We start from the raw sequence: 22,056 nt of genomic DNA on the forward strand, positions 1-22,056 counted from the left end.
TTCAAACGCGATGCGGTGGCGGCCATCTTTTTGCGGGGCACGCGGCTGGAGGGTCTTAGGAGCTTGGGGAACGGCACCGCCGTCTTTGTGAGGGGCGGGCGTTAACCAAGAGTGGTTTTTTGTTTGTTCAAATTTAATGAACGTTGTTGTTTCATTCCCAGACAATGGTTTCGCGAATAAAAACCCTTCTGCTGATGTACCAGCCCTGTCTGTAACAGCACTGTTCAGAGCTTTCTGCAATGATGAAAATGTTCTGTATCTGCACCACTCAGCACCTGGCCCCTGACACTTGAAATGTGTACGAGACTGAGGACCTGAATTTTTAACTTTGTTTAATGTTATTAGGTTTAAATTTAAATAGCTACTTGGAGCTAAGCCTATGGCATTGGGCAGTGCAGGTCTATAGTTGGATACTTGTTATTTATTTTTTCGAGAGTTTATTTTTATTTTTTTTTCAACGTTTATTTATTTTGGGGACAGAGAGAGACAGAGCATGAACGGGGGAGGGGCAGAGAGAGAGGGAGACACAGAATCGGAAACAGGCTCCAGGCTCTGAGCCGTCAGCCCAGAGCCCGACGCGGGGCTCGAACTCACAGACCGCGAGATCGTGACCTGGCTGAAGTCGGACGCTTAACCGACTGCGCCACCCAGGCGTCCCTAGAAGTGTATTTATCTTGAGAAAGAGAGCATACAAGCACTAGTGGGGGAGAAGCGGAGAAGGAATCCCAGGCAGGCGCTGAGCTGTCAGCGCGCGGAGTCCCATGAGGGGCTGCATCTCACAAACCTTGAGATCATGACCTGAGCCCAAATCAAGAATCAACCTACTGAGCCCCCCGGGCGCCCCTGAAGGCAGGAATCTTTATCTGCTTTGTTCTCCAGAGCACCTGGCAGCTGTCTTATACTGGGTGCCTAATTTATGCTTGTGGACTAAATCACCAATGAATGAATGGAGGATTGGGGGATGTGTCAAAATGTCCACCATTACAGGCAGCCGTATAAATCACACCACAGCTCCACCTTGGAATATTCTGCAAGCACTTAATAAACGTGAGGTAGATCAATCGATCCAGAGGTGAAAAGATTGCCAGCTATATTTTGTTTCTAAGTTTGCAATTCTGAATAGGTATTTCATGCGCATGGTACACAATTCAGAAAGAACAAAAAGCGAGAGGTGCCTGGGTGGCTCAGTTGGTTAAGCCTCTGACGCTTGATCTTGGCTCAGGTCACCATCTCCCCATTTGTGAGTTTGAGCCCATCGGGGCTCTCTGTTGTCAGTGCAGTTCCTGCTTCTGACCCTGTCTCCCTCTGCCCCTCCCGCACCCTCTGTCTCTTTAAAAAACAACAACAAAAACCCACAAAACTGCAAAATTGAATGGCTCTCTCTCCTACTCTTCTCCCCAGACACCCACACCCAGTTTTCCTCTCTAGAAGCAACTGTTGTCAGCTTGCAATGTGTCTTCCAGACTATTTTACCTTCAGATGAATTTATACATGGACAAAGCAAACTGCAGAGCAAAAGGCATAGTATGACCCACAAAGTCAACAACAAATATGTATTGACAATCTATGGGATGACTGCCTTTTTACAGCTCGGTACTGTGATATAATTGTGGACTATATATATTTGTAGGTATCACAGACTGCCTTGTTGAGTAATGTAGCCAAGAGTTACATATGGTTATTTACATGTAATCTGAGTGACTGGGGAGGGACGGGGGGTGGGGGGTGCAGCTCAGTGCGAGAGCCAGTGCTTCCAGGTCCTGGGTTCCTGGTTTCCTGGGTTCGAGCCCTGGCAAGTCCAACCACTGGCTCTTCATTCTTTTTTTAATTTTTTTTTAATGTTTATTTATTTGAGAGAGAGAGAGTCAGAGTGTGAGCGGGGGAGGGGCAGAGAGAGAGGGAGACAGAGAATCCAAAGTGGGCTCCAGGCTCTGAGCTGTCAGCACGCGAACTCACACATTGTGAGATCATGACCCCAGCCAAAGTCAGAGGCTTAACCAACTGACTGGCTTTTCATTCTTTTTTTAATTTTTTATTATTTTTTTTAATGTTTATTTATTTTGACAGAGAGAGACAGAGCATGAGTGGGGGAGGGGCAGAGAGAGAGGGAGACACAGAATTTGAAACCGTCTCCAGGCTCTGAGCTGTCAGCACAGAGCCTGACATGAGGCTCGAACTCACAGACAGCGAATTTGTGACCTGAGCTGAAGTCGGACACTCAGCCAACTGAGCCACCCAGGCGCCTTGGCTCTTCATTCTTTAAGAGATACAGATTAGATTTAAATTGAACAGGATTTAAAACTCAGTTCCTCAGCCGCCCTATTCATATGTCAAGTATCCAAAAGCCACATGTGGCTTGCATATTCGAGAAGATTCATAACATTTTTATGAACACAGAAAATTTTGTTGGACGGCCCTGCTATAGAGGAATATATGTGTGTGTATATATATATATACATACGTGCACACATATGTGCATATATGTATAAGTATAAATAATAGTCTTATAGTCTTTAAGTTGTTTAATAACTTCAGAGATGTAAACACTACAAACTTACAAAAAGTAATTAAAAAACTTAATTACTTAAATTTCTTTTGCACTTAATAGCTTTGTGAGTTCTGAAACATTTTATTGTTGTGGTCATCTGTACACCCAAGGCGGGGCTCGAACTCACAATCCCAACATCAAGAGTTGCACGCTCCACTGACTTGAGCCAGCCAAGCTGTCAGGGCAGAGCTGGATGTGGGGCTGGGGCCCACAAGCTGTGAGATCACGACCTGAGCCGAAATTGGGCGCTTAACCAACTGAGCCACTCAGGCGCCACTGAGTGAAACTTTTTTTTTAAAGTTTATTTATTTTGAGGGAGGCAGAGAGAGAGGGAGAGAGAACCAGTGGTGGAAGGGCAGAGAGAGAGGGGGACAGAGGATCTGAAGCAGGCTCCACACTGATAGCAGAGAGCCCGATGCGGGGCTCGAACTCGTGAACTGTGAGATCATGACCTGAGCCAAAGTAGGATGCTCAACGGACTGAGCCACCCAGGAGCCCCCATATGAAAAGCATTTTTAAATGTAGTTGTTTCAGTCCCTTTGACGGTAGCATTAGAAGGGAGAGACTTTTCATTTTTCTGTTTTAAAACCTTCTATATTCCACCCCACCCCCCCTGCAACTAACCTCATAGTCGGTTTATTTTTTTACACTTGATCTTAGCCAAAAGGCCAAGAAGCAATTAGGTTTATTTATTTATTTATTTATTTTTAACGTTTACTTATTTTTGAGACAGACAGAGGATGAACGGGGGAGGAGCAGAGAGAGAGAGAGACACAGAATCAGAAGCAGGCTCCAGGCTCTGAGCCATCAGCCCAGAGAGCCTGACGCGGGGCTCGTACTCACGGACCGCGAGATCGCGAGATCGTGACCTGAGCTGAAGTCGGACGCTCAACCAACTGAGCCACCCAGGCGCCCCAATTAGGTTTATTTTTTTAAAGAAAAAAGTAATTTCTGGAGTGTTTGAATAACTTGATAAGGATTTATTATATTTAATTTAAAAAAAAAAGCAGGCCTCAAGAGTGGTTATCTGCAATGTGTGCTAAACTATGTACAAAAGTGACTTAGAAAAAAGCCTGGAAGGAAATGCATGATGCTGGCCCTGGTGGTTTGCATCTCCAGGTGGTGAGATTAAGTGTGATTTCCTCTCTGGTTTTTAAAATGCTCAGTATTTTGCAATTTGCTCAGAATAGCTGGTGAGATTTTGATGATAAGGGAAAAGGGAAAAAAAATACTGCTTCACCGTGAAGGGGGTGGGGGCAGTTGGGAGATATGTAGCTGCACAGCTTTTAATGACCACAACCCACAGTAGGAAGTACATTCTGCACTGTGACCAAACACCTGTTTCTCTGTCCTCCTCTTCCCTTCCTTCCTCTTGCTTTCTTTTTTTTTTGAGTTTATGTATTTAAGTAATCTCTCTACCCAACGTGGGGCTCAAACTCACAGCCCCGTGATCAAGAGCCGCATGCTCTTCCGATTGAGCCAGCCAGGCCTCCCCTTCCTCATGCTTTCTAACTTAACTTTCTCTTTTCCTTCCTGCAACTCACTGATTTTTTTTTTCCTGTTTCTATTTCTATATTCATTTTAAGCGTGGGTTGGACCACTACCCTTGATTTTCAGACCTGCAGTGTCCAAGAGCCTTGACGTCCAATAACCAACTTCAGCCAACCCTAGTTATTACCACTTGAGCGAATATTTCCTGCCCCTGCCGGGTTTCAGGCGTACTTACCAGTGTTTCACAGCGGAAATGCAAACCCTCCTTGACCTGGGGAAGCTCACGTTCTCCAGGGTGCACCCCAATGCCTTGCAAAATACGACCCTCCCTTGTACCCTGCACATGGCCCAGGATGGGAAAGGTTGCTATTACGTGGCGGAGATGGGCCAGGCGTGCCCACGCGCTGCTGGGGGGGTGCCTTGGTGGTGAGCGGTTGGGCGAGTTGCAAGATCGAGCTCTGAAAATGTTTCTGCAGCTGACCCGGGTGTTGGAGTCTCCGTAATTGCCCTCCAGGAAGGATTAGGGGATGCCCAGAAAGTCTATTTTCAAATGGTAAATGATGTCCAGCAGCTTCTCATGTGTTCATTGACCATTTGTAGATCTTTTTGGGTGATATAGTTCTCCAAATTCTTGCTCAAATTTACTTGGTTGTTTCTTTTTTTTCCTTTATACACACACACACACACACACACACACACCTGGGATACAAGTTCTTCAAAAGAGATGATTTGCAAACATTTCCTCCCAGTCTGTGGCTTGTTTTTTTTACAGATGAAAAAAAAAATTTTTTTAACGTTTGTATTTATTTTTGAGAGAGAGAGCGTGAGTAGGGGAAGGGCAGAGACAGAGGGAGGCACAGAATCCAAAGCAGGCTCCAGGCTCTGTCAGCAGAGCCCTGCGTGGGGCTCGCACTCACGAACCTCGAGATCATCTGCACCAAAGTCGGCTGCGTGACTGAGCTACCCGGGCGCCCCGACGTGGTTGGTTTTTCAAGTGGCAAGTTGTACGTGTTTATAAAGCCGAGTGTATCTTTTTAAGGGATCCTGCTTTTGGTGGGACTACATTGTGCTGCTTTAACAGGCAGTTTTGTTAACAGCATTTGAACTCTGTCGTTTTTGGTCGCTCCTGGAGTCACCTGTGGTGAAGGGCAACCCCGGGAAAGCTAAAGGTACCACTGATTTGTTAAACGATTCGCAGAGAAAACCTAAGCCACTGAGTTTGGACATCTTGGGAAGATTAACCACGACAGGACACGGGAGTTATAACTTGCCCTGCGAATTACACAGTGAAATGTTTAACATATTCAAGTAGTTTTCTTTGCACCGTGAGACATTTGAATACTGACCTTCTAAATTAGAAAATTTCCAACTATTGGGCACCAGGGTGGCTCAGTTAAGCGTCCAGGTCTTGGTCTTGGCCCAGGTCAGTACCAAGTTCGCAGATTTGAGCCCCTATCGAGCTCTGTGCTGACAGGGTAGAGCCTGCTTGGGATGATGTCTCCCTCTCCGCCTTTCCCCCCACTTGGATCTCCCTCAAAAAACATTACATTTTCAAGCCTTGCCCATTAATCCCTAAGGGCACGTTAACAGGTGACAGTTAACTGGGTAGCTGCTAAATGCTCCATGTCTACCCTTCCAGGTCTAAAAGGTCTAGCTTTTGTCTTACAAAGCATCACGGAGGGGCGCCTGGGTGGCTCAGCGATTATGCTTCTGACTTCGGCTCAGGTCAGGATCCCGTGGCTTGTGGGTATGAGCCCAGCGTCAGGCTCTGTGCGGACAGCTCGGAGCCTGCTTCAGATGCGGTCTCCCTCTCTCTGCGCCTCCCCTGCTCATGCACACTCCCGAAAATAAACATTAACAACAAAAAAAAGGCATCACGAAATTTAACATTCCCGTTTCCAGTGCATTACTACTTGCAGAACATTCCCTGTCCCTTTCTTTCCAAAAAAGCCCAGACTTCCTGGTGTGGCCCAGACCAGAAGGGCCCATAGGACCGCGAGGATGGGACTGGGTCTGAGATGGTGGCAACTCCATACTTTACAGCTGACTCGGCAGCTTCACCCACCAGGCAACCTCAGGCCGTGGCGGTTTTGAGAACTACGTGGACCTACGCGGGACCCTGGAGGAAATTCCTTGAAGGGCAGGTTACAGGGCACAACCGTTGTGACAAGCGACTTTTCTTGCCCAGGGGGCCTCCCTCCATTGGGCCTGCCTCCGCAGCAGACACACACTGCCAAGACACCACATTTCTTTAAAAATAATTTATTGGTTTGGGATCACAAAGTACAGGGAAAGCCAGAGGGCAGTGCCTGTGACCCCCGGCTGTCCTTTCATGTGTGTGTACCTGGAAATACCTTTGTGGACACCAAGCTTGGCCCTCAGCACCCTCACCTTAACAGCTGCAGCGTTAGCACCTGACCGCGTGGGAAGTTTGGACACACCCTGTGCACAACGCAGGGTCCCCCTCCGATCACTTTCCAGGTATCTTGTTTTTTGCGAATGGTGAAACTGCCCTAGTTGTTGCAACTGTCAACTTCTTAAAACTTCATGAATGAGGACGTCACGGGCAATCTATGCCTCAAAGCTCTTAGAGCCGTTTGAACATTTTAGGAGGCCTTCCTGAGCAGCAGTGACTAAAGCCCTGTGGTCCCAGTATTCTAAGGCCCAGGCTGCCTGTGGCACCTAAACAGGGGCCCCCGGAGTCCCCCACATCCTAGGGCGGCGATGGAGGAAGCGCAGGCCAGGCCAAGCATGAGGAATAAACAGTCAATTTTATTGGGCTCAGACCAGGAGTCCGTGGGTCTTGAGGACCTCTGTGTATTTGTTGATTTTCCCCTCCACGTTCTTTTCGGCCTGTTTCCGTAGCCTCTGTGGGGTGAGGAGGACAGATGCCGGTCGGTGGCTGCCACCTGGGACACCACCCGATCCCACTCCCCTCCCGGAGCTGGGCCTCAGAGAGGCCTCCGGGGGCTGAACCACCGCATCCAGACACGCCCCCGCCCCCAAAGGCCCTGCCCGAGCCTGGTGCCCTTAGCTTCCAGCCCATCCTCACCACAAGCTGCTTCTTCTTCCGGTAATGGATCTTGGCCTTCTCCTTCCGCTTCTCCTCCAGGGTGGCCGTTACTGCCTGGTACTTCCAGCCAACCTCGTGAGCCAGGCGCCCCAGGTAAGCAAACTGTGGGGGAAGGGGGAGAAGTGAAGTGGAGCCAGGGTGGCTAGGGGACAGGTGACAAGCTGTCACAGCAGACCCCGTAAGGGCTCCCCGCCCCCTCCTCCTGGCATCAGCTGAGCCATTGGCGTTGTCGGCACTGCCAGCAGTGGCATCCGCAGACCATCGTGAGAAAGAGACATCATCTGCCAGCCTCCGGGACCTCAAGTCCACCCCCCCCCCCCCAGCGAGACCACTCCATGTAACCGACAGCTCACCTTCCGTGTAGGCTTCAGCCGCACAACTTTGAGGGCGGCGGGAACCACCATCCGCTTTTTCTGTTAGAGAAGGAGAGGGGCTTAAGAAACCTGGAGTGAGGGACAGACAGGGGACAAGGCTGGCTGGAAGAGCGTCTCAGTCAGTGTTGTTCTCACGAGGATCAAACAATGTAGGTACGACTGTGCAACATCACGGACGCCGCGCACACGAATGCGGCACGGGAACGTCACGCTCACCTTGTCGTAGGGGGGCGGGATCCCATCAAACACCTTGAGGCGGTCCAGGGCGGCCTGGCCTCGCTTGGTCTTGTGGGGCAGCATGCCTGTGGGCAGAGGGGCGGCAGGCTCGCTCACCGGGGCTCACGAGGACCCCCGCCCCGCCGGCGCACAGGCGGCCTCAGATGGTAGTGCATGTGGAGTCATCTCACGGTTGGGGAACTCGAACATGAGTGGGAGAAGTCCTCATCACTGGCCACCCGGCCGTCCCCGCCTGCGGTCCTCGGGCCCAGCTCACCTCGCACCGTCCGCCAGAAGATACGGCTGGGCGCGCGGAAGTGGTAGGGGCCTCGGGATGGGTTGGTGTTCATCCGCTTGCGGAGGAAGGCCAAGTACTTCACTGCGGGGAGAGAGCAGCGCGAAGGCTCAGCCCCAGACACACGCACATCCACACTCCCGGGGGCCTTTTGGGAACTCACACGGGCACCTCCCACCACCTGCGGGCTCACTTTTGGAGCCAAGGAAGCCTGAGGCTCTCCCAGGTCAATCCTCTCTAGCCCTCCTCCCACGTCCGAACTTACACTTGTTTCTGTAGAAATTGCCAGAAATGTTGATGCCCTCGCAGCGCACGACGACGACCTTCCGGCCTAGAGAAAAAGGAAAACGAGGTGACGGAGGAGAACAAAAGCTAGGTAGCCAGCCGAGGGCTTTACCTACAGACTGGCCACCACACACCTGCCCGGTTACGCCGAGGACCCGGAAACAGGGATCCTCCCCTGTATGGAACTGACCGTAAGGCACAAGAAACCCAAGACCCTGGCAGGGGATCCCCTTGCCCCACCCAAGTCACAGAGCTAGACTTGTGCTTAAATTCACAGCCAAACAGGAAAAGAACGTTCCACGTTGGAGCCCCCGACCCCGGGACAGGGAGGGGCTGGCAGGTCTCAGAGCGGTGCATGGGGTTGATCTCATGGTCGTGAGACTCAAACGAAAGATGGTGATTGTTGCTCATCACGGACCTCTGGTTGGGACTCGGCCGGGGGGGGGGGGGGGCAGAGCAGACTTACCCAGCAGCACCTGTTTGGCCACAATGGCCGCCAGGCGGCCCAGGAGATGGCCTCTGCCATCGAGCACCAGGACCTGGTGGAGATGGGGGGAAGAGCTTAGACACACCCACGGCACTGACTACCCACCCCCCAAAGCAACCATTGCTTTCTACTTGATTCTTTCACCTTCTCCCCAGAGCAATTCCTATCCATTAGCACGCCTGGAAACTAGGACCCAAGGCCCCTTTTACAGATGTGGCCAAGCAAGCAAATGGGGGACTCGAGACTTCAGTAAATGGAATAAAACAAAGACCTTGCCTCACATCTCACAGCTGCCTGAAGGGCAGGAATTGTTTAAGCCCAGATTACATTCAAGGCTGAGAGAACGTGCTGGGACTTGAACAAAGACTGGCAACACTCTGTCCACGGACCCAGTTAGAATTTATCATCGGTGACACCAGCTGCGGGAATGCTGACGGATTCACTCTCTCCTGATCTCAAGGGCAAAATCGTTTCCAGCACAAACTGAAATAGTAAAGGAAACGGGCCCAGTGTGGGTGAGGCTCTGCGGTGTAGACAAAAGCCTGTGCTGGGTTTTACATGGACTAACTGTGTCCCTGGGTGAACTGCTCAACACCGAATCCTCAGCTGCTTCACCACGAGCAAAGTCCCCACTCTTACCGAGTGCTTGTTATATACTTGTGATTGTTGGAAGGCAGAAGGGTACAGAATCTAAAGCCAGACTTCCTGACAATGTGACTTTGGCTAAAAATCTCCAGCCTCCTCACCTGGAAGATGAGGATAACAGTATCTGCCTCAGGAACGTTATGGGAAGGTCAGGGAATTACACAAAATACAACACAAGCCGTGCCAGGAACACGTGTTCAGAGAACTTCTCTACCACTTTCCCCAGGGCACACGCTTGCTTTTTCCTTCCTCAACCACTCAGACTCCTTAGATGAAATTCACACGGGGACCATTTCCCCGAGCCATCCCCTCGTTTACAGAAAAGAAATGACAGGAGTGCGGGGACTCAGACCTAAGCTTCTGCTGTGTCCCTCGAGGTCCCCAACCTCCCCCCCCCCCACCTCCCGTTTAAGAACAGTGTAGGTCCCGGGGTTGTGGAGGCTTTTTATTACAGGTCCCTCCTTTCAGATCTTTAAAATCAACCCCAACGAGCAAGAGAAAAAGGGGTTCCTGCACGCCCTGTAGGCGAGAACGCTCTGGACCCACTGCCTAAGTTTCCTACGAAAACGCTCAAAGCTGCAGAACACGGATTAGCAGTCCCACGAGGTTGAAGCAACGCGCGACTGGGGCATGTTGGTCAGTCCTCGGCGTCTCACCGCCGCGAGGCCGCCCAGGCGCTTTCTGCGTGCTTCCCCGCCGCTGGGGACACACGGGTCTCATTCGGCCAAGGGACAAAGGCAAACGAGACCTAATTTGAAACTAACTCTTCCCGTGCTGGGAGCCCCCATAATCACCCCTAAGGGAGGAACGATGCCGCATTTTAGCCAGTCACCGACCAAAAAAACCTCCCGTGTATCTCCTATTTACCCCGTTGCAGACTCTTCTTAGACCAAAAGCTGCCCCGTTTCGCTCAATTAACCTAGATTAGGTCTCACAATACACCTACGAGGGAAAAGAGGGTATAACTCGGCCCCGGCCTGGATCCCACCCGGCCCCACGCCTCCCCGGCCCGCGCGGAGCCCGCACCTGAGCCTCCGCCATCTTCGGCAGCCGCCTAGGAAAGGAGGAAGGCTCTGCGCAGGGTTTCTTATCCCTTGAAACAGGGGCGGAGGAAGTGACGCCGCATGGGCTGTGCGGGCAGCTTTCCGTCTTTGCATTGGTTGAAGCGTCTGGCGCGTGCGCAGCGAGGCCCCGCTAGAAGGCGGGTCGTCTCCCGCCTGTCCAATCCGGGTCCAATTCTTCTCGCCGGCTCTTAGATAGCCATTGCTGTGAGGGGCGAGAGATCACGTGGGGGTAGGACGGCTCAGCTGGGGCGGGGCTGGCCAGCCTCGGCCGCCATATTTTTGAGGGGCTGCTAATCTCCCTCTAGGGCGGGGGCTCGCCCGCTAAAGCGAGCGCAGGCTGCAGGGCACGTGGTGGCCCGCAGAGGGCAACCGGGCTTTCTGTTCAGGGCCCAGTCTAGACTGGGTAGGTCTGGATCCAGTGCCTGGTGTGCCTCCTTATGACCTGGCCAAACCCCTCGCCTGTCTAGACCTCAACGTCCTCATCTGTAAAACAGGTGGAAGTCGTTTTCCCTGTGCGATCCGAGAGTGTGTGAGGGAATGACTCCAGATGGCTTCTGCTGCGTCCCTTACCTGCGATGTCCTCCTCTCCAGCCCCACCTTCTAATATCTGGCATGTCACAATCCCAGTGTTTTTTGCCTGGGGTCCTTTCCTCCAGAGAGCTTCCCCGGTGTCTGGGGCTGGCCCGGGTACCTCCTCTGGGCTCCCACAGTGCCTGTTCTCCTGCCATCAGAACGTGTCACGCTGTACTGACCCCAGAGGGGTCCCGTGTCTTCTCCCCCATAGATCAGGAGCCCTGAGGGGGCTGGGTGGGTTCTGACTCGCATCTGGGTCCCCGCAGTGCCATGCACTGGCTCTGGGCCCCAGGAGGCGTCACAAAACGGCTACTGAATGAAGCATTGCGTTAACCGAAAAACCGAGACTCGCACGCAAACTGCCCCGTCCACACCATGCCCCACCTACAGACAGGCCTGGCCAGAGCTGGTAGAAAAGGATGATTTATATACAATTTCCTGGGGACAAGGACTTTGTACAGAGGGGGATAGGTGGGTCTGGGGCTGGCGTGGGGGGCTGGCGTTGCCTCCATCCTGGGGGGAGAGTGAGCGGGGCAGCGTGGTCGAGGAAGGAACCAGTCTCTAGCTGACTTTCTCCGAGTCCCGGCTCTGTGTCCTCGGGCAGGTGATTCCTCTCTCTGGGCCTCAGTGTCTTCCTCTGTAAATGGGATGATACATGTGTCTGTCTCACGGGGCTGCTTGGGGGGGGTCCGTGGAGAGAGGAGAGGAGAGGATCAAGTGCAGGGCTACTGAAAACAATTCCATTTGCAGTGAGCGCTCGCTGTGTTAGGGCATCGCTGTCCGAGACAAGACGGTTCTCTCTGACAGCGATGGGAGCAGCGGGATCTGAGCTCTCCCAACACAGCCACAAGGCAGCCCCATGTGAAGGTGAGCATTCCAAGGCAACTAAGGAGCTGACTGTTACATTTTACCTAATTTAAACTTAGGCAGTGGTGTATTTCTTAGGAGAGCAGGAAGCAGAGTGGATAGGAGCAAGGATGGGAAGAAAACTCAATGGATGGCCTTAAAAAAAAAATTGTAGGGGCTCCTGGACGGCTCAGTTGTTGGTTAAGCGTCTAACTTGGGCTCAAGTCATGATCTGTTTTTTTAAAATTTTTTAAAAATCTTTATTTTTGAGAGAGACAGAGACAGAGCAGGGGAGGAACAGAGAGAGAGGGAGACCCAGAATCCCAAGCAGGCTCCAGGCTCCACAACCCCCACACCTGTCACCACATCCCCCCCCCCCCCCCATGCAGGGCTCAAACCCACAAACCGTGAAGTCATGGCCTGAGCCGGTCAGACGCTTAACCGACTGAGCCCCCAGGCGCCCCTACAGATGAAGCATTTCTAATAAAAATTTAGTGTCGCATGCACACTGGATTTTAAAGACTTGGTATGAAAGAATGAGTAAACTATCTTGGGGCACCTGGGTGGCTCAGTGGGTTGAGTGTCCGACTTCCGCTCAGGTCATAATCTCGAAGTTCGGGAGTTCAAGCCCCACGTCGGGCTCTGTACTGACAGCTCGGAGCCTGGAGCCTGCTTCAGATTCTGTGTCTCCCCCTCTCTCTGCCCCTACCGCACTCATGCTCTGTCTCTCTCTCTCTCAAAAATAAACATTTAAAAAAATGAGTAAACTACCTCCATAATTTTTAAAAATATTGATTACATGTTGAAATGACAACATCTTGGATACACAGGGTGAGATAAAATATATTAAAGCTACCTGTTTCTTTTTACTTAAAAACATGTGGCTACAAGACATCTGGGTGTTAAGCGTCTGACTTTTGATTTTAGCTCAGATCATGATCTCACAGTTTGTGAGATGGAGCCCTGCATGGGGCTCCGCGCTGACAGTGTGGAGCCTGCTTGGGATTCTCTCTCTCTCCCTTTCTCTCTGCCCCTCCCCTCTCCTCTCAAAATGAATACACGCTAAAAAAAATTAAATTTCATTAAAAAAAATGTGGCTACTAGAAAGTTGTTTTTTTTTTAAGTAATCTACATGCCCAATGTGGGGCTCGAACTCACAACCCTGAGATCAAGAGTTACATGCTCTACTGACTGAGAGAGCCAAGTGCCCCAACTATTAGAAAGTTTTAAATGACATGTGTGGCTTGTGTTCTATTTCTGTTGGACAGCCTTGCTCTGAGGGCTTTGTGTGTGCCACTTAACCTCCAGACAACTCTATGGTAGAAAGAATATTATTAGAGTCTTTTGTACAGATAAGGAAACTGAGGCAGAAGAGGGAAAGGCTTAGATGCCCAGAAAGCCCAGAGTCAAGTCTTGGCTCTGTCACTCATGTGCTGTGTGACTTTTGGCAAATTATTTACTTCTCTGTGCCTTGGTTTCAGCCTCTGTGAAACAAAATAACAATGACACTAGCTTCTCAATTAAGTAGGTTAATTCGTAGAAAGCCCAGCATAAGGGCTGTAACTCTAAGGCATTATATGTGTGAACAATTATTGCAAACTGCTTCTTCTTAAGGTCCTCTGGGCCCATCAGGAACCCACTAAGGCTTTCTGTCCTTTCTCCCTCCTGGCCCACCTGCCTCCTGCCCTCACACCTGTTCTCACCTTCTTTTTTCCATCACTCACCTCCCCTGGTTCCCTGCTACCCTGGACAGGAAGTCCCAGCTCCCTTGCTTGGTGTTTGAGGCCTAGATCTTCACACCCACACTCCGCTCACAACTTTTTCACACCTGGAAGTCTTTGCAACGATGGTCCCCTCCGCCTGCTTCAGGAGGTTACTCTCTCCTGGCTTGCAGACTCCTGTAGCCAAATGTCTCCCCTGGGGCCCCCTCATGCACCCAGGTCCCCGCTGAGCTCACTCTCTTTCCCCAATCTCCCTTGTCCCTCAGGTTCCCCACTGGGCCAGACCCAGGGTCCTCTGTGCCACCTGCCCAAGCCTGTCAACCTGCAGCCCTGTTCTTTTTGTCTTGTTTTTTAAAGATGTGCTTTTTAAAGATTTTATTTTATTTTATCTTTTTTTTTTTTACATTTATTTATTTTTGATAGAGAGAGACAGAGCACAGGTGGGGGTAGGGGCAGAGAGAGAGGGAGACACAGAATCTGACCCAGGCTCCAGACTCTGAGCTGTTAGCACAGAACCCGATGTGGGGCTTGAACTCACAAACCGTGAGATCATGACCTGAGCCGAAGTCGGACGCTTAACCGACTGAGCCACCCAGGTGCCCCTATTTTATTTTATTTAAAAATTTTTTTAATGTTTACTCATTTTTTGAGAGACAGAGTGCCAGTGGGGGAGGGGCAGACACGCACGCACACACACACACACACACACACACACACACAGAATCCCAAGCAGGCTCCAGGCTCTGAGCTGTCTGCACGCACAGAGCCTGATGCGAGCCTCGAACGCATGAACTGTGAGATCATGACCTGAGCTGAAGTTCGACACGTAACCAACTGAGCAACCCAGGTGCCCCCTAAGATTTTCTTTTTAAGTAATCGCTACACCCAACGTGAGGATCGAACTCACAACCTGGGGATCAAGAGTCGCCTGCTCCACTGACTGAGCCACGCAGGTGCCCCTGCCCTGTCCTTCTTGATCCCTGACTCTTGAAACTGCCTTTCCCCTTCTCTCCATCCCCATGGTGCCAGTCCTGGCCCTGACTCAGGCCTTGTCCTCTCTCCCGGGACCCTCGCCCAGCATCCAGTCTGTCCGGTCGTCATGGCCCCAGAGTGGTCTTCCTCATCCAGAGCATACTCCCCCCCTCCTCCCCCTGCCCTACACACACACAAAGTCCAGAGTGCTGGGCTTGGTGACGGATTCACTGAACCGAGTCAATGCTCCACGAGCCACAGGGGCAGCACATCCCAGAGCCTGGAGGCGTAAGCGCCTGTGGCCTCCACAGGGTCAGTGTCATCCCCTCAGACCTCCCCAAGCCCTCTCTCCATTCTGCTGGCTCACCTGCTCCCTGGGGTAGGGTGTTCTCCATCTCCTCCTTCGCCAGTGCAGGCACCAGGCAGCGGACATCAGCAAGAGAGCCACAGGCAACAGCAGCAGGAGGAGCAGCAGAGGGGCCTGAGGGGCTGGCAGGGCTGTGGCCTCCAAGGCCCTGGGGCTCCTTGGGGGCAGTGGGGTGGAGGAGTCTGCTGGGAGAGAGGAGGCTGGGTGAGTGAGGAGAAGGGCTGGGTCAGAGAAGGGCAGAGCAGGGCAGGGCAGGGGAGGGACCGAGAGAGAGAGGGAGACTCAGAATCCGAAGCAGGCTCCAGACTCTGAGCCATTAGCACAGAGCCCAACGCAGGGCTCGAACCCATGAACCGCGAGATCATGACCTGAGCCAAAGTCGGACGCTCAACCGACTGAGCCCCCCAGGAGCCCCTGGAGAAATATATTTCTAGGGCTTATGTATTGATTTGTTTATTCCTCTTTTTCCTCCAATCGGCTGTGAGCTCCATGCGGGTGACAGGAACCTTATCGGTCTTTTTTTTTTTTTTTTTTTTTTAATTTTTTTTTTTTTTAACGTTTATTTATTTTTGGGACAGAGAGAGACAGCGCATGAACGGGGGAGGGGCAGAGAGAGAGGGAGACACAGAATCGGAAACAGGCTCCAGGCTCTGAGCCATCAGCCCAGAGCCCGACGCGGGGCTCGAACTCACGGACCGCGAGATCGTGACCTGGCTGAAGTCGGACGCTTAACCGACTGCGCCACCCAGGCGCCCCCCTTATCGGTCTTATTTATTGCCAGACCCTACTACTTAGTGCTCATTAAGTAATATTATAATAGCTTAATTTCATAAATAAAATATCTGGCCAAATGACAAATTGACAAATGGGCAGATAATAAAACGGTCAGAGACCCTTCCCTGTATACACTCACCCCATTCTCTCTTCCCTTCACCCACTGGGCTCCAGCCACATGTGTCCCTTCACTCTTCCTTAAACACATAGGCAGGTTTCCGCCTCAGGGCCTTTGCACTGGCTGTTCCCTCATTCTCAACTTTCAGTGACTTTCCAGCCAACCACCTCAGACCATGCTTCCATCACCCTGTTGTAATTTGTCTGCATAGGGCTCCTTATACTCAGCTGTTTTTCCTCTTTTTTTTTTATTTTTTATTTTTTTTTTAATTTTTTTTTCAACATTTATTTATTTTTGGGACAGAGAGAGACAGAGCATGAACGGGGGAGGGGCAGAGAGAGAGGGAGACACAGAATCGGAAACTGGCTCCAGGCTCCAAGCCATCAGCCCAGAGCCTGACGTGGGGCTCGAACTCCCGGACCGCGAGATCGTGACCTGGCTGAAGTCGGACGCTTAACCGACTGCGCCACCCAGGCGCCCCTCCTCTTTTTTTTTAAAAAAAAATTTTTTTTTTTAACGTTTATTTATTTTTGAGACAGAGAGAGACACAGCATGAACGGGAGAGGGGCAGAGAGAGAGGGAGACACAGAATCGGAAGTAGGCTCCAGGCTCTGAGCCATCAGCCCAGAGCCCGACGCAGGGCTCGAACTCGCGGACCGCGAGATCGTGACCTGAGCTGAAGTCGGACGCTTAACCGACTGCGCCACCCAGGCGCCCCGGATATTTATTTATTTTTGAGAGAGAGAGAGAGAGAGAGAGAGAGAGAGAGAGAGAGACAGACAGAGTGCGAGCAGGGGAGGGGCAGAGAGAGAGGGAGACACAGAATCCGAAGCAGGCTCTGGGTTCTGAGCCACCAGTCCAGAGCCTGATGAAGGGCTCAAACTCACAAGCTGTGAGATCATGACCTGAGCCGAAGTCGGACGCTTAACCGAATGAACCACCCAGGCGCCCCAAAAGGTAGTGTTTAACCATCCCTCTCAAGGGCACCAGACGGGCTCAGCCAGTGGAGCGCGTGACTCCTGATCCTGGGGCTGTGAGTTCCAGCCCCGGGTGTGGTATAGAGAATACTAAACGAAAACAGAAATAAAAACCAACCAATCTGACAGATCTAGTAACAAATACCAGGACAGGAACCTCCAAATGATATCATAGTAAGGTGGGGAGAAAATATGTACACACAGATTCAACTCGGATCCTGCCAAAAAATAATCTATTTTTTTTCCCCCCTTTTCCTCCTAAGACAGGGTCAGTTACATAACGGATTATGTACTTGGCCACAGAGTAAACCTTACTATGCTGAAGAAGTCTTGTTTTCACAGGGCGTAGTCTCTCATTATATTCTGATTCTGTGATTTCCCATTGATCCTTTAGAGTTGGTGAGTCCCCTCCCCCAGCAACTGTTGACACACCTCCTACGAGAGTCTGAATTCACGTGTGTCAGCAGTGTGAAATGCACACTGGTTCCTAAAGATTTAATAGGGGACAAAGGACGTGAAATGTCACACTAAATAATTATTTATTTATTTTTGTAAGAGCCTATTTATTTATGGGCCTGGGTTCGAGCCCTGAACTGGGCTCCTCGCTGATAGCACAGAGCCTGCTTGGGATTCGCCTCTCCCTCTCTCTGTCCTTCCCCTGCTTGTGCTCTCTCTCTCTCTCTCTCTCTCAAAATAAATAAGTGAAACTTGGAAAAAAAAACTGGAAAGAAAAAAAAAGAAAAAGGCAGGGATGACTGTTCCCTTCTCAGAGATGGGTAAACTGAGGCCTAGAAAGAGGAATGAACTTGGGGGGACATGCCCCAAGGTCACACAGCCAATGGGAGCAGAGCAGGGTCTGGGATGGCCAGAGGGGAAGGGGTGAGGGGCTGTGGGATGCGAGAGGTGAGGGTAGGAGGTGGGGGCTTGGGGGACTTGGGGGGGCTTTACCGGGCTGACACTGTAGCTCCAGGCACCCCGAGAAATTCCTGCGGGTGATCCAGGGCTTCAAGGCCGCCAGCTGCTCGGAGGTGTCCTGCAGGAGGTGGGAGATGTTGGTCTGGACGAATCGAAGACAGCTGGGGAGGGGCTGGGGGCAGGGGAGGGAGACGTCACCACCGCATCACCCTCCGCTCAGGCCAAGGGCCTTCCCTGCCTGGCAATGCCTAACAGGGTCCCTTGAGGGTCTCCGAGGGAGAGTTTGGACCCCTGCCCCCAGGATTGGTAAGGGGAGATGTCCTTAGCGATGCACAGCGAGCGGGCCCAGTCAGATCTGGGTCCCGAGGGGGTTTGGATCGCCTCCTTCTGGTTGCTAGGGGAGAGAACCCCTCAGCAACGCCCAGCAACGGGCCTGAGAAATCAACTCAGAACTGGATCATTAGGCCCAGGACCCTCACCATCCTTCAGTGCCCAGGGAAGCGTTCTTTTCAGCAGTGGGGCCCCCCAGGGGGACTGGGGTTCCAGCCCCACCACCCGTGGGTTGCTAGTCTAAAGAAATCTCCAGTAAGTAAGCCCTAGGAAGGCATTTCACGCACTCCCCTAGCTGTCTCCCAAGTTCAGGGCTAACCTGGAAGGCACACAAGGTGACAAAATGTATCTCGGTGTTGACCGCCTCCAGCAGGCTTTGCATCTGGGACCCAGCCACAGCCTTGAGCCGACCCATCCAGCGCTGGGCCAGGACCAGGTGCCAGAATGGCCCACAGAGCTCGTCCTGGGAGAGAAAACCCAAGTTCGGGGGCCTGCCGGCGGAGGGGGCTGGGGGCCGGTGCTGGTGGGGCTCGAAGGATGAGGGGCCAGGGCCTGGGGTCCTGCATCCCAGGGGAGGAAGGGGCAGGTCGGCCGGCTGGCGAGTTCCTCCCCCCCCCAGGGGTGGTGCTTCCTGAGTCTACCCCCGCCCCAGCCCCTCCCATCTGCGACTCACGTCCTGTAGGTTGGAGGCGACGGTGACTGGGTAATCCTGAAGCAGGTAATCAGACTATGGGAGAAAACAGGGTCAGACCCGGCTGAAAACAGGAGAAAACGGAACTATGGAGACCCAGAGAGAGGGGGATAGGGAGCCACAGAGAGAGAGGGGGACAGAGAGCCAGAGAGAAGGGGACAGAGAGCCAGACACCTAGAGGGGGGAACTTAGCCCCAGTGGGCGCAGAAAGGCGCACCGGAGACGATGGGACCCGGCCCTCACCAGCTTTCGGATGGTGACCTTGAAGGTGGAGGAGATGGGGCTGTGGCTGAAGGAACAGTCGGGGGACCCGCGGAGGCCAGGGCTGAGCAGTAGCAGCAGCAGCAGGGAGGTCTGCGGGCGAGGCACGGGGTGGGGGCGCCCTCTGTTGGCTCCACACGCACCCCTCACCTGGGCACTCCCCCCCCAACCCCGGCCCCCTTCTCTCTGTCTCCCCTCTTTCTCCCTTCCCAGGTCTCCTTCCCTCTCATCCAGCAGTCGGCCTTCCTGCTTGGGGCTCCCGTGCCTGTCTCGGACCAGCCCCCCCCTCCACGCTTCCTCTCTGCCTGTATCCGATGCTGGCCCCGTCCGTCCCCCCAGCTCCCCATTTCCCCGCTGCGCCCACGGCTCCCCGTGTCTGCTCACCTCAGCCCGGGACTTTCTCTCTCTGTCCACCTACCTGCCCCTCTCCGTCCCGCTCTCCTCTTTCTCCACGTGGGTCCTGCCTTCCCCATTTGTACCTCCATTTCTTCCCCGACCCTGTCCATCTCTCCCGTACCCCTGTCGCTGTCCCCCACCCTTGTCCAAGTCCCCCTCCTCTGTGCATGTCTCCCACCATTGTCCGTCTCTTCCCTGCCCCGTGTCCCCCTCCTCTATACATGTTCCCCACCCCTGTCCGTGTCCCCCACCCCTGTCTGTGTCTCCCACCTCTGTCCATGTCCCTCTCTTCTGTACATGTCCCCCACCCTTGTCCGTCTCTCCCCTGCCCCTATGTCCCCCCGCTCTGTGCGTGTTCCAGCCCCTGTCCAGGTCCCCCACCTCTGTCCACCTCCTCTCTCAGATCTGCCCATTTTGATCCGGCTCTGCCTCTCCCCCAGCTTGCCCCCCAGGTATACGCACAGTTGGGCTCCAGGCTGGCGCCAGCACTGTCATCTCGGCCGGAGGCCCCTCATGCCTATGGCCAGATCTTGGAAGGGACAGAAGAGGGAGTCTCAGACCCCCACACCCCAGCCCCTTCCTCACCCGCCCCTTCACCTCCCCACCCCTCCCTCGGCTCCTTGATGTGGCTAAGTTTCCGCCTCCTACTCCCTCGGGCTTCCTGCATGAGCCCCAGTTACGGTGAAAACTCATCTCCCCTTCTAAGAACCCCGACGTCCGGTCCCCGGAACCCTCCCCAGGCCAGGGACCCAGGAACCTGACCCCCATCCCTCCTCCCTCAGCCAGGAGGGGGACCCCAGCCCCGCCCCTCGGGGACCCGGAGTCCATTTCTCCTCACGCACCAGGCTTGCCCCGGCTGGGCGTGGAAGGGGCCAGGCCGGGTGACAGCCAGAGATCGAAAGCGAAAGGAAATTTTGGGGGGCGATAGTGAGCCCGGGGTGGATCGGGCTGAGGCAACGGGCGCCACCTGGTGGTGACAGGTGGCGTCTCACGCGCGCCCCGGAGCACCGAGTTGGGTTGATTCCCCGGTGGGACCCACAGCGAATGGGGAGCGGGCTCCAGCCAGAACCAATGCACACGGGGCAAGGAGAAGGTCGCCCTGAGGACTTCATCCTCTCCTTGAATGGGGAAGGCTGGTCCGAGATGCGCACAGGAGTCAGAAGGAGGAGGGCCGAGCGCTGGAAGAGATGGAAGGAGAGCTGGGAGGGGAGAAAGAGGGGAGACAGAGAAGGGGGCTGTGTGTGTGTGGGGGGGGGTCGTCCAGGTGAGGGGTGCGAGTGGAGCCGACAGAGGGCGCCCCCACCCCGTGCGTCGCCCGCAGACCTCCCTGCTGCCGCTGCTACTGCTCAGCCCTGGCCTCCGCGGGGACCCCCGACTGCTTCAGCCACAACGCCATCTCCGCATTGGATGCGTGGCCTAAGCGTAGCTCCTGGGAGCTCCGGGGTTCCTTGGCTTGTGTCTGCATATCTCCATCTCTGCCTCTGTCTTCACCTGGCCTTCTCTAGAAGTGTCTCCCCTCTGGGTGTCTCTTATAACAACACTTGTCATTAGATGTTGGGCCCACTCGGATAACCCTGGATGATCTTTTTTTTTTTTTTTTTTTTTTAAGCGTTTATTTATTTTGAGAGAGAGAGAGAGAGAGAGAGGCAAAGAGAGAGGGACAGAGAGAATCCCAAGCAGGCTCTGCACTGTGAATGCAGAGCCAGTGCAGGGCTTGAACCCACGGACTGTGATATTATGACCTAAGCTGAAGCCGGACACTTAACCAACTGAGCCACCCAGGTGCCCCAACTCAGGATGTTATCTTGAGATCCTTAAGTTAATTATATCTGCAAGGACTGTTTTTCCAGAGAAAGTCGCATTCATAGGTTCCAGAGGTGAGGACAGGGACGTATCTTTGGGGGGGGGGCACTATTCAAACCACTACAGCCCCCCCTCCCCCGCCGGGCTGTTTCCCACCTCTGGGCCTTTGCACATGCTGTTCCTTCTGCTTGGGATTCTCTCCCCCTCTCCCTCTCTGCCCCTCCTGCGTGCACTCTCTCAAAATAAATAAACTTTCCAAATAAATAAATAATATGATGTAGCGATGCCACTTCTGTTATTTCTCCCAAGGAAATGAAATCAGTCTCTCAAAGAGTATCTGCACTCACGATAGCCAAGATACAACCTAAGTGTCCACTGATGGATGAATGGATGAAGAAAATGTGGTATATATACACAATAGAATATTATTCAGCTACAGGGGCGCCTGGATGGCTCAACCGGTTAAGCGGCCGATTTCGGCTCAAGTCACGATCTCAGGGTTCGTGGGCTCGAGCCCGGAGTCGGGCTCTGTGCTGACAGCTCCGAGCCTGGAGCCTGCTTCGGATTCTGTGTCTCCCTCTCTCTGCCTCTCCCCTCCCTTGCACTCTCTCAAAATAAATAAACATGTTAAAAATTAAAAAAAAAAAATTACTCAGCTACAAAAACAAGGAAATCCTGCTGTTTGCAACATCGCAGATAATAAATGTGGAAGGCGTTGTGCTGCGTGAATTAAGCCCGACAGAGAAAGACAAATCATGTATGGAATCACTTCTACGTGGAATCTAAAAAAGTCGATTCATAGAGTCAGAGAGTAGAAATCTGGTTGCCAGGGGT

At 52.9% G+C, this 22,056-nt stretch overlaps 2 protein-coding genes and 4 non-coding genes across 10 annotated transcripts; all 6 read right to left on the bottom strand.

The window, feature by feature from the left end:
* Window positions 1-6,791: 6,791 nt before the first annotated feature.
* RPL13A (ribosomal protein L13a) lies at window positions 6,792-16,442 on the bottom strand. 2 transcript variants are annotated; one of them, XM_043600262.1, is made up of 8 exons: window positions 10,441-10,507; window positions 8,749-8,821; window positions 8,263-8,328; window positions 7,980-8,081; window positions 7,703-7,788; window positions 7,466-7,525; window positions 7,092-7,214; window positions 6,792-6,907 (listed from the first exon to the last, which is right to left on the bottom strand). In XM_043600262.1, the coding sequence occupies exons 1-8, from the start codon at window positions 10,453-10,455 to the stop codon at window positions 6,821-6,823; spliced, it is 612 nt and encodes a 203-aa protein (XP_043456197.1). In that variant the 5' UTR covers window positions 10,456-10,507; the 3' UTR covers window positions 6,792-6,820. The 2 variants fall into 2 exon arrangements, with proteins under 2 accessions (XP_043456197.1, XP_043456198.1); XM_043600263.1 differs by lacking the exons at window positions 8,263-8,328; window positions 8,749-8,821; window positions 10,441-10,507 and adding an exon at window positions 16,435-16,442.
* On the bottom strand, window positions 7,312-7,398 carry LOC122495289. The gene has a single exon (XR_006300367.1). It is a non-coding gene; the product is annotated as a small nucleolar RNA SNORD35 (small nucleolar RNA).
* On the bottom strand, window positions 7,595-7,666 carry LOC122495350. Its single transcript, XR_006300416.1, has one exon. It is a non-coding gene; the product is annotated as a small nucleolar RNA SNORD34 (small nucleolar RNA).
* On the bottom strand, window positions 7,857-7,941 carry LOC122495348. Its single transcript, XR_006300414.1, has one exon. It is a non-coding gene; the product is annotated as a small nucleolar RNA Z195/SNORD33/SNORD32 family (small nucleolar RNA).
* Window positions 8,620-8,703, bottom strand: LOC122495349. Its single transcript, XR_006300415.1, has one exon. It is a non-coding gene; the product is annotated as a small nucleolar RNA Z195/SNORD33/SNORD32 family (small nucleolar RNA).
* On the bottom strand, window positions 11,459-20,374 carry FLT3LG (fms related receptor tyrosine kinase 3 ligand). 4 transcript variants are annotated; one of them, XM_043600261.1, is made up of 8 exons: window positions 20,262-20,374; window positions 19,882-19,948; window positions 19,006-19,116; window positions 18,745-18,798; window positions 18,391-18,534; window positions 17,775-17,859; window positions 14,958-15,139; window positions 11,459-11,688 (listed from the first exon to the last, which is right to left on the bottom strand). In XM_043600261.1, the coding sequence occupies exons 2-8, from the start codon at window positions 19,912-19,914 to the stop codon at window positions 11,476-11,478; spliced, it is 822 nt and encodes a 273-aa protein (XP_043456196.1). In that variant the 5' UTR covers window positions 19,915-19,948; window positions 20,262-20,374; the 3' UTR covers window positions 11,459-11,475. The 4 variants fall into 4 exon arrangements, with proteins under 4 accessions (XP_043456196.1, XP_043456195.1, XP_043456194.1 ...); XM_043600260.1 differs by having other exon boundaries at window positions 14,958-15,142; XM_043600259.1 differs by having other exon boundaries at window positions 17,775-17,913; window positions 20,262-20,373.
* Window positions 20,375-22,056: the final 1,682 nt, after the last annotated feature.

The sequence above is a fragment of the Prionailurus bengalensis genome, chromosome E2 (genome assembly GCF_016509475.1).
Source record: "Prionailurus bengalensis isolate Pbe53 chromosome E2, Fcat_Pben_1.1_paternal_pri, whole genome shotgun sequence".
Lineage (NCBI taxonomy): Eukaryota > Metazoa > Chordata > Mammalia > Carnivora > Felidae > Prionailurus > Prionailurus bengalensis.

Coding starts and splice junctions, on each gene's coding strand:
- RPL13A (XM_043600262.1), bottom strand. Junction 8,329..8,748: donor GGCCAAACAGGTGCTGCTGG/GTAAGTCTGCTC, acceptor CTTTTTCTCTAG/GCCGGAAGGTCGTCGTCGTG. Junction 7,789..7,979: donor CTTCTGGCGGACGGTGCGAG/GTGAGCTGGGCC, acceptor CTCTGCCCACAG/GCATGCTGCCCCACAAGACC.
- FLT3LG (XM_043600257.1), bottom strand. CDS start 19,914: ATGACAGTGCTGGCGCCAGCCTGGAGCCCAACT. Junction 15,143..17,774: donor GGAGCTACAGTGTCAGCCCG/GTAAAGCCCCCC, acceptor CCTCTCTCCCAG/CAGACTCCTCCACCCCACTG. Junction 11,689..14,957: donor CACCCTACCCCAGGGAGCAG/GTGAGCCAGCAG, acceptor TCCCATTTACAG/AGGAAGACACTGAGGCCCAG.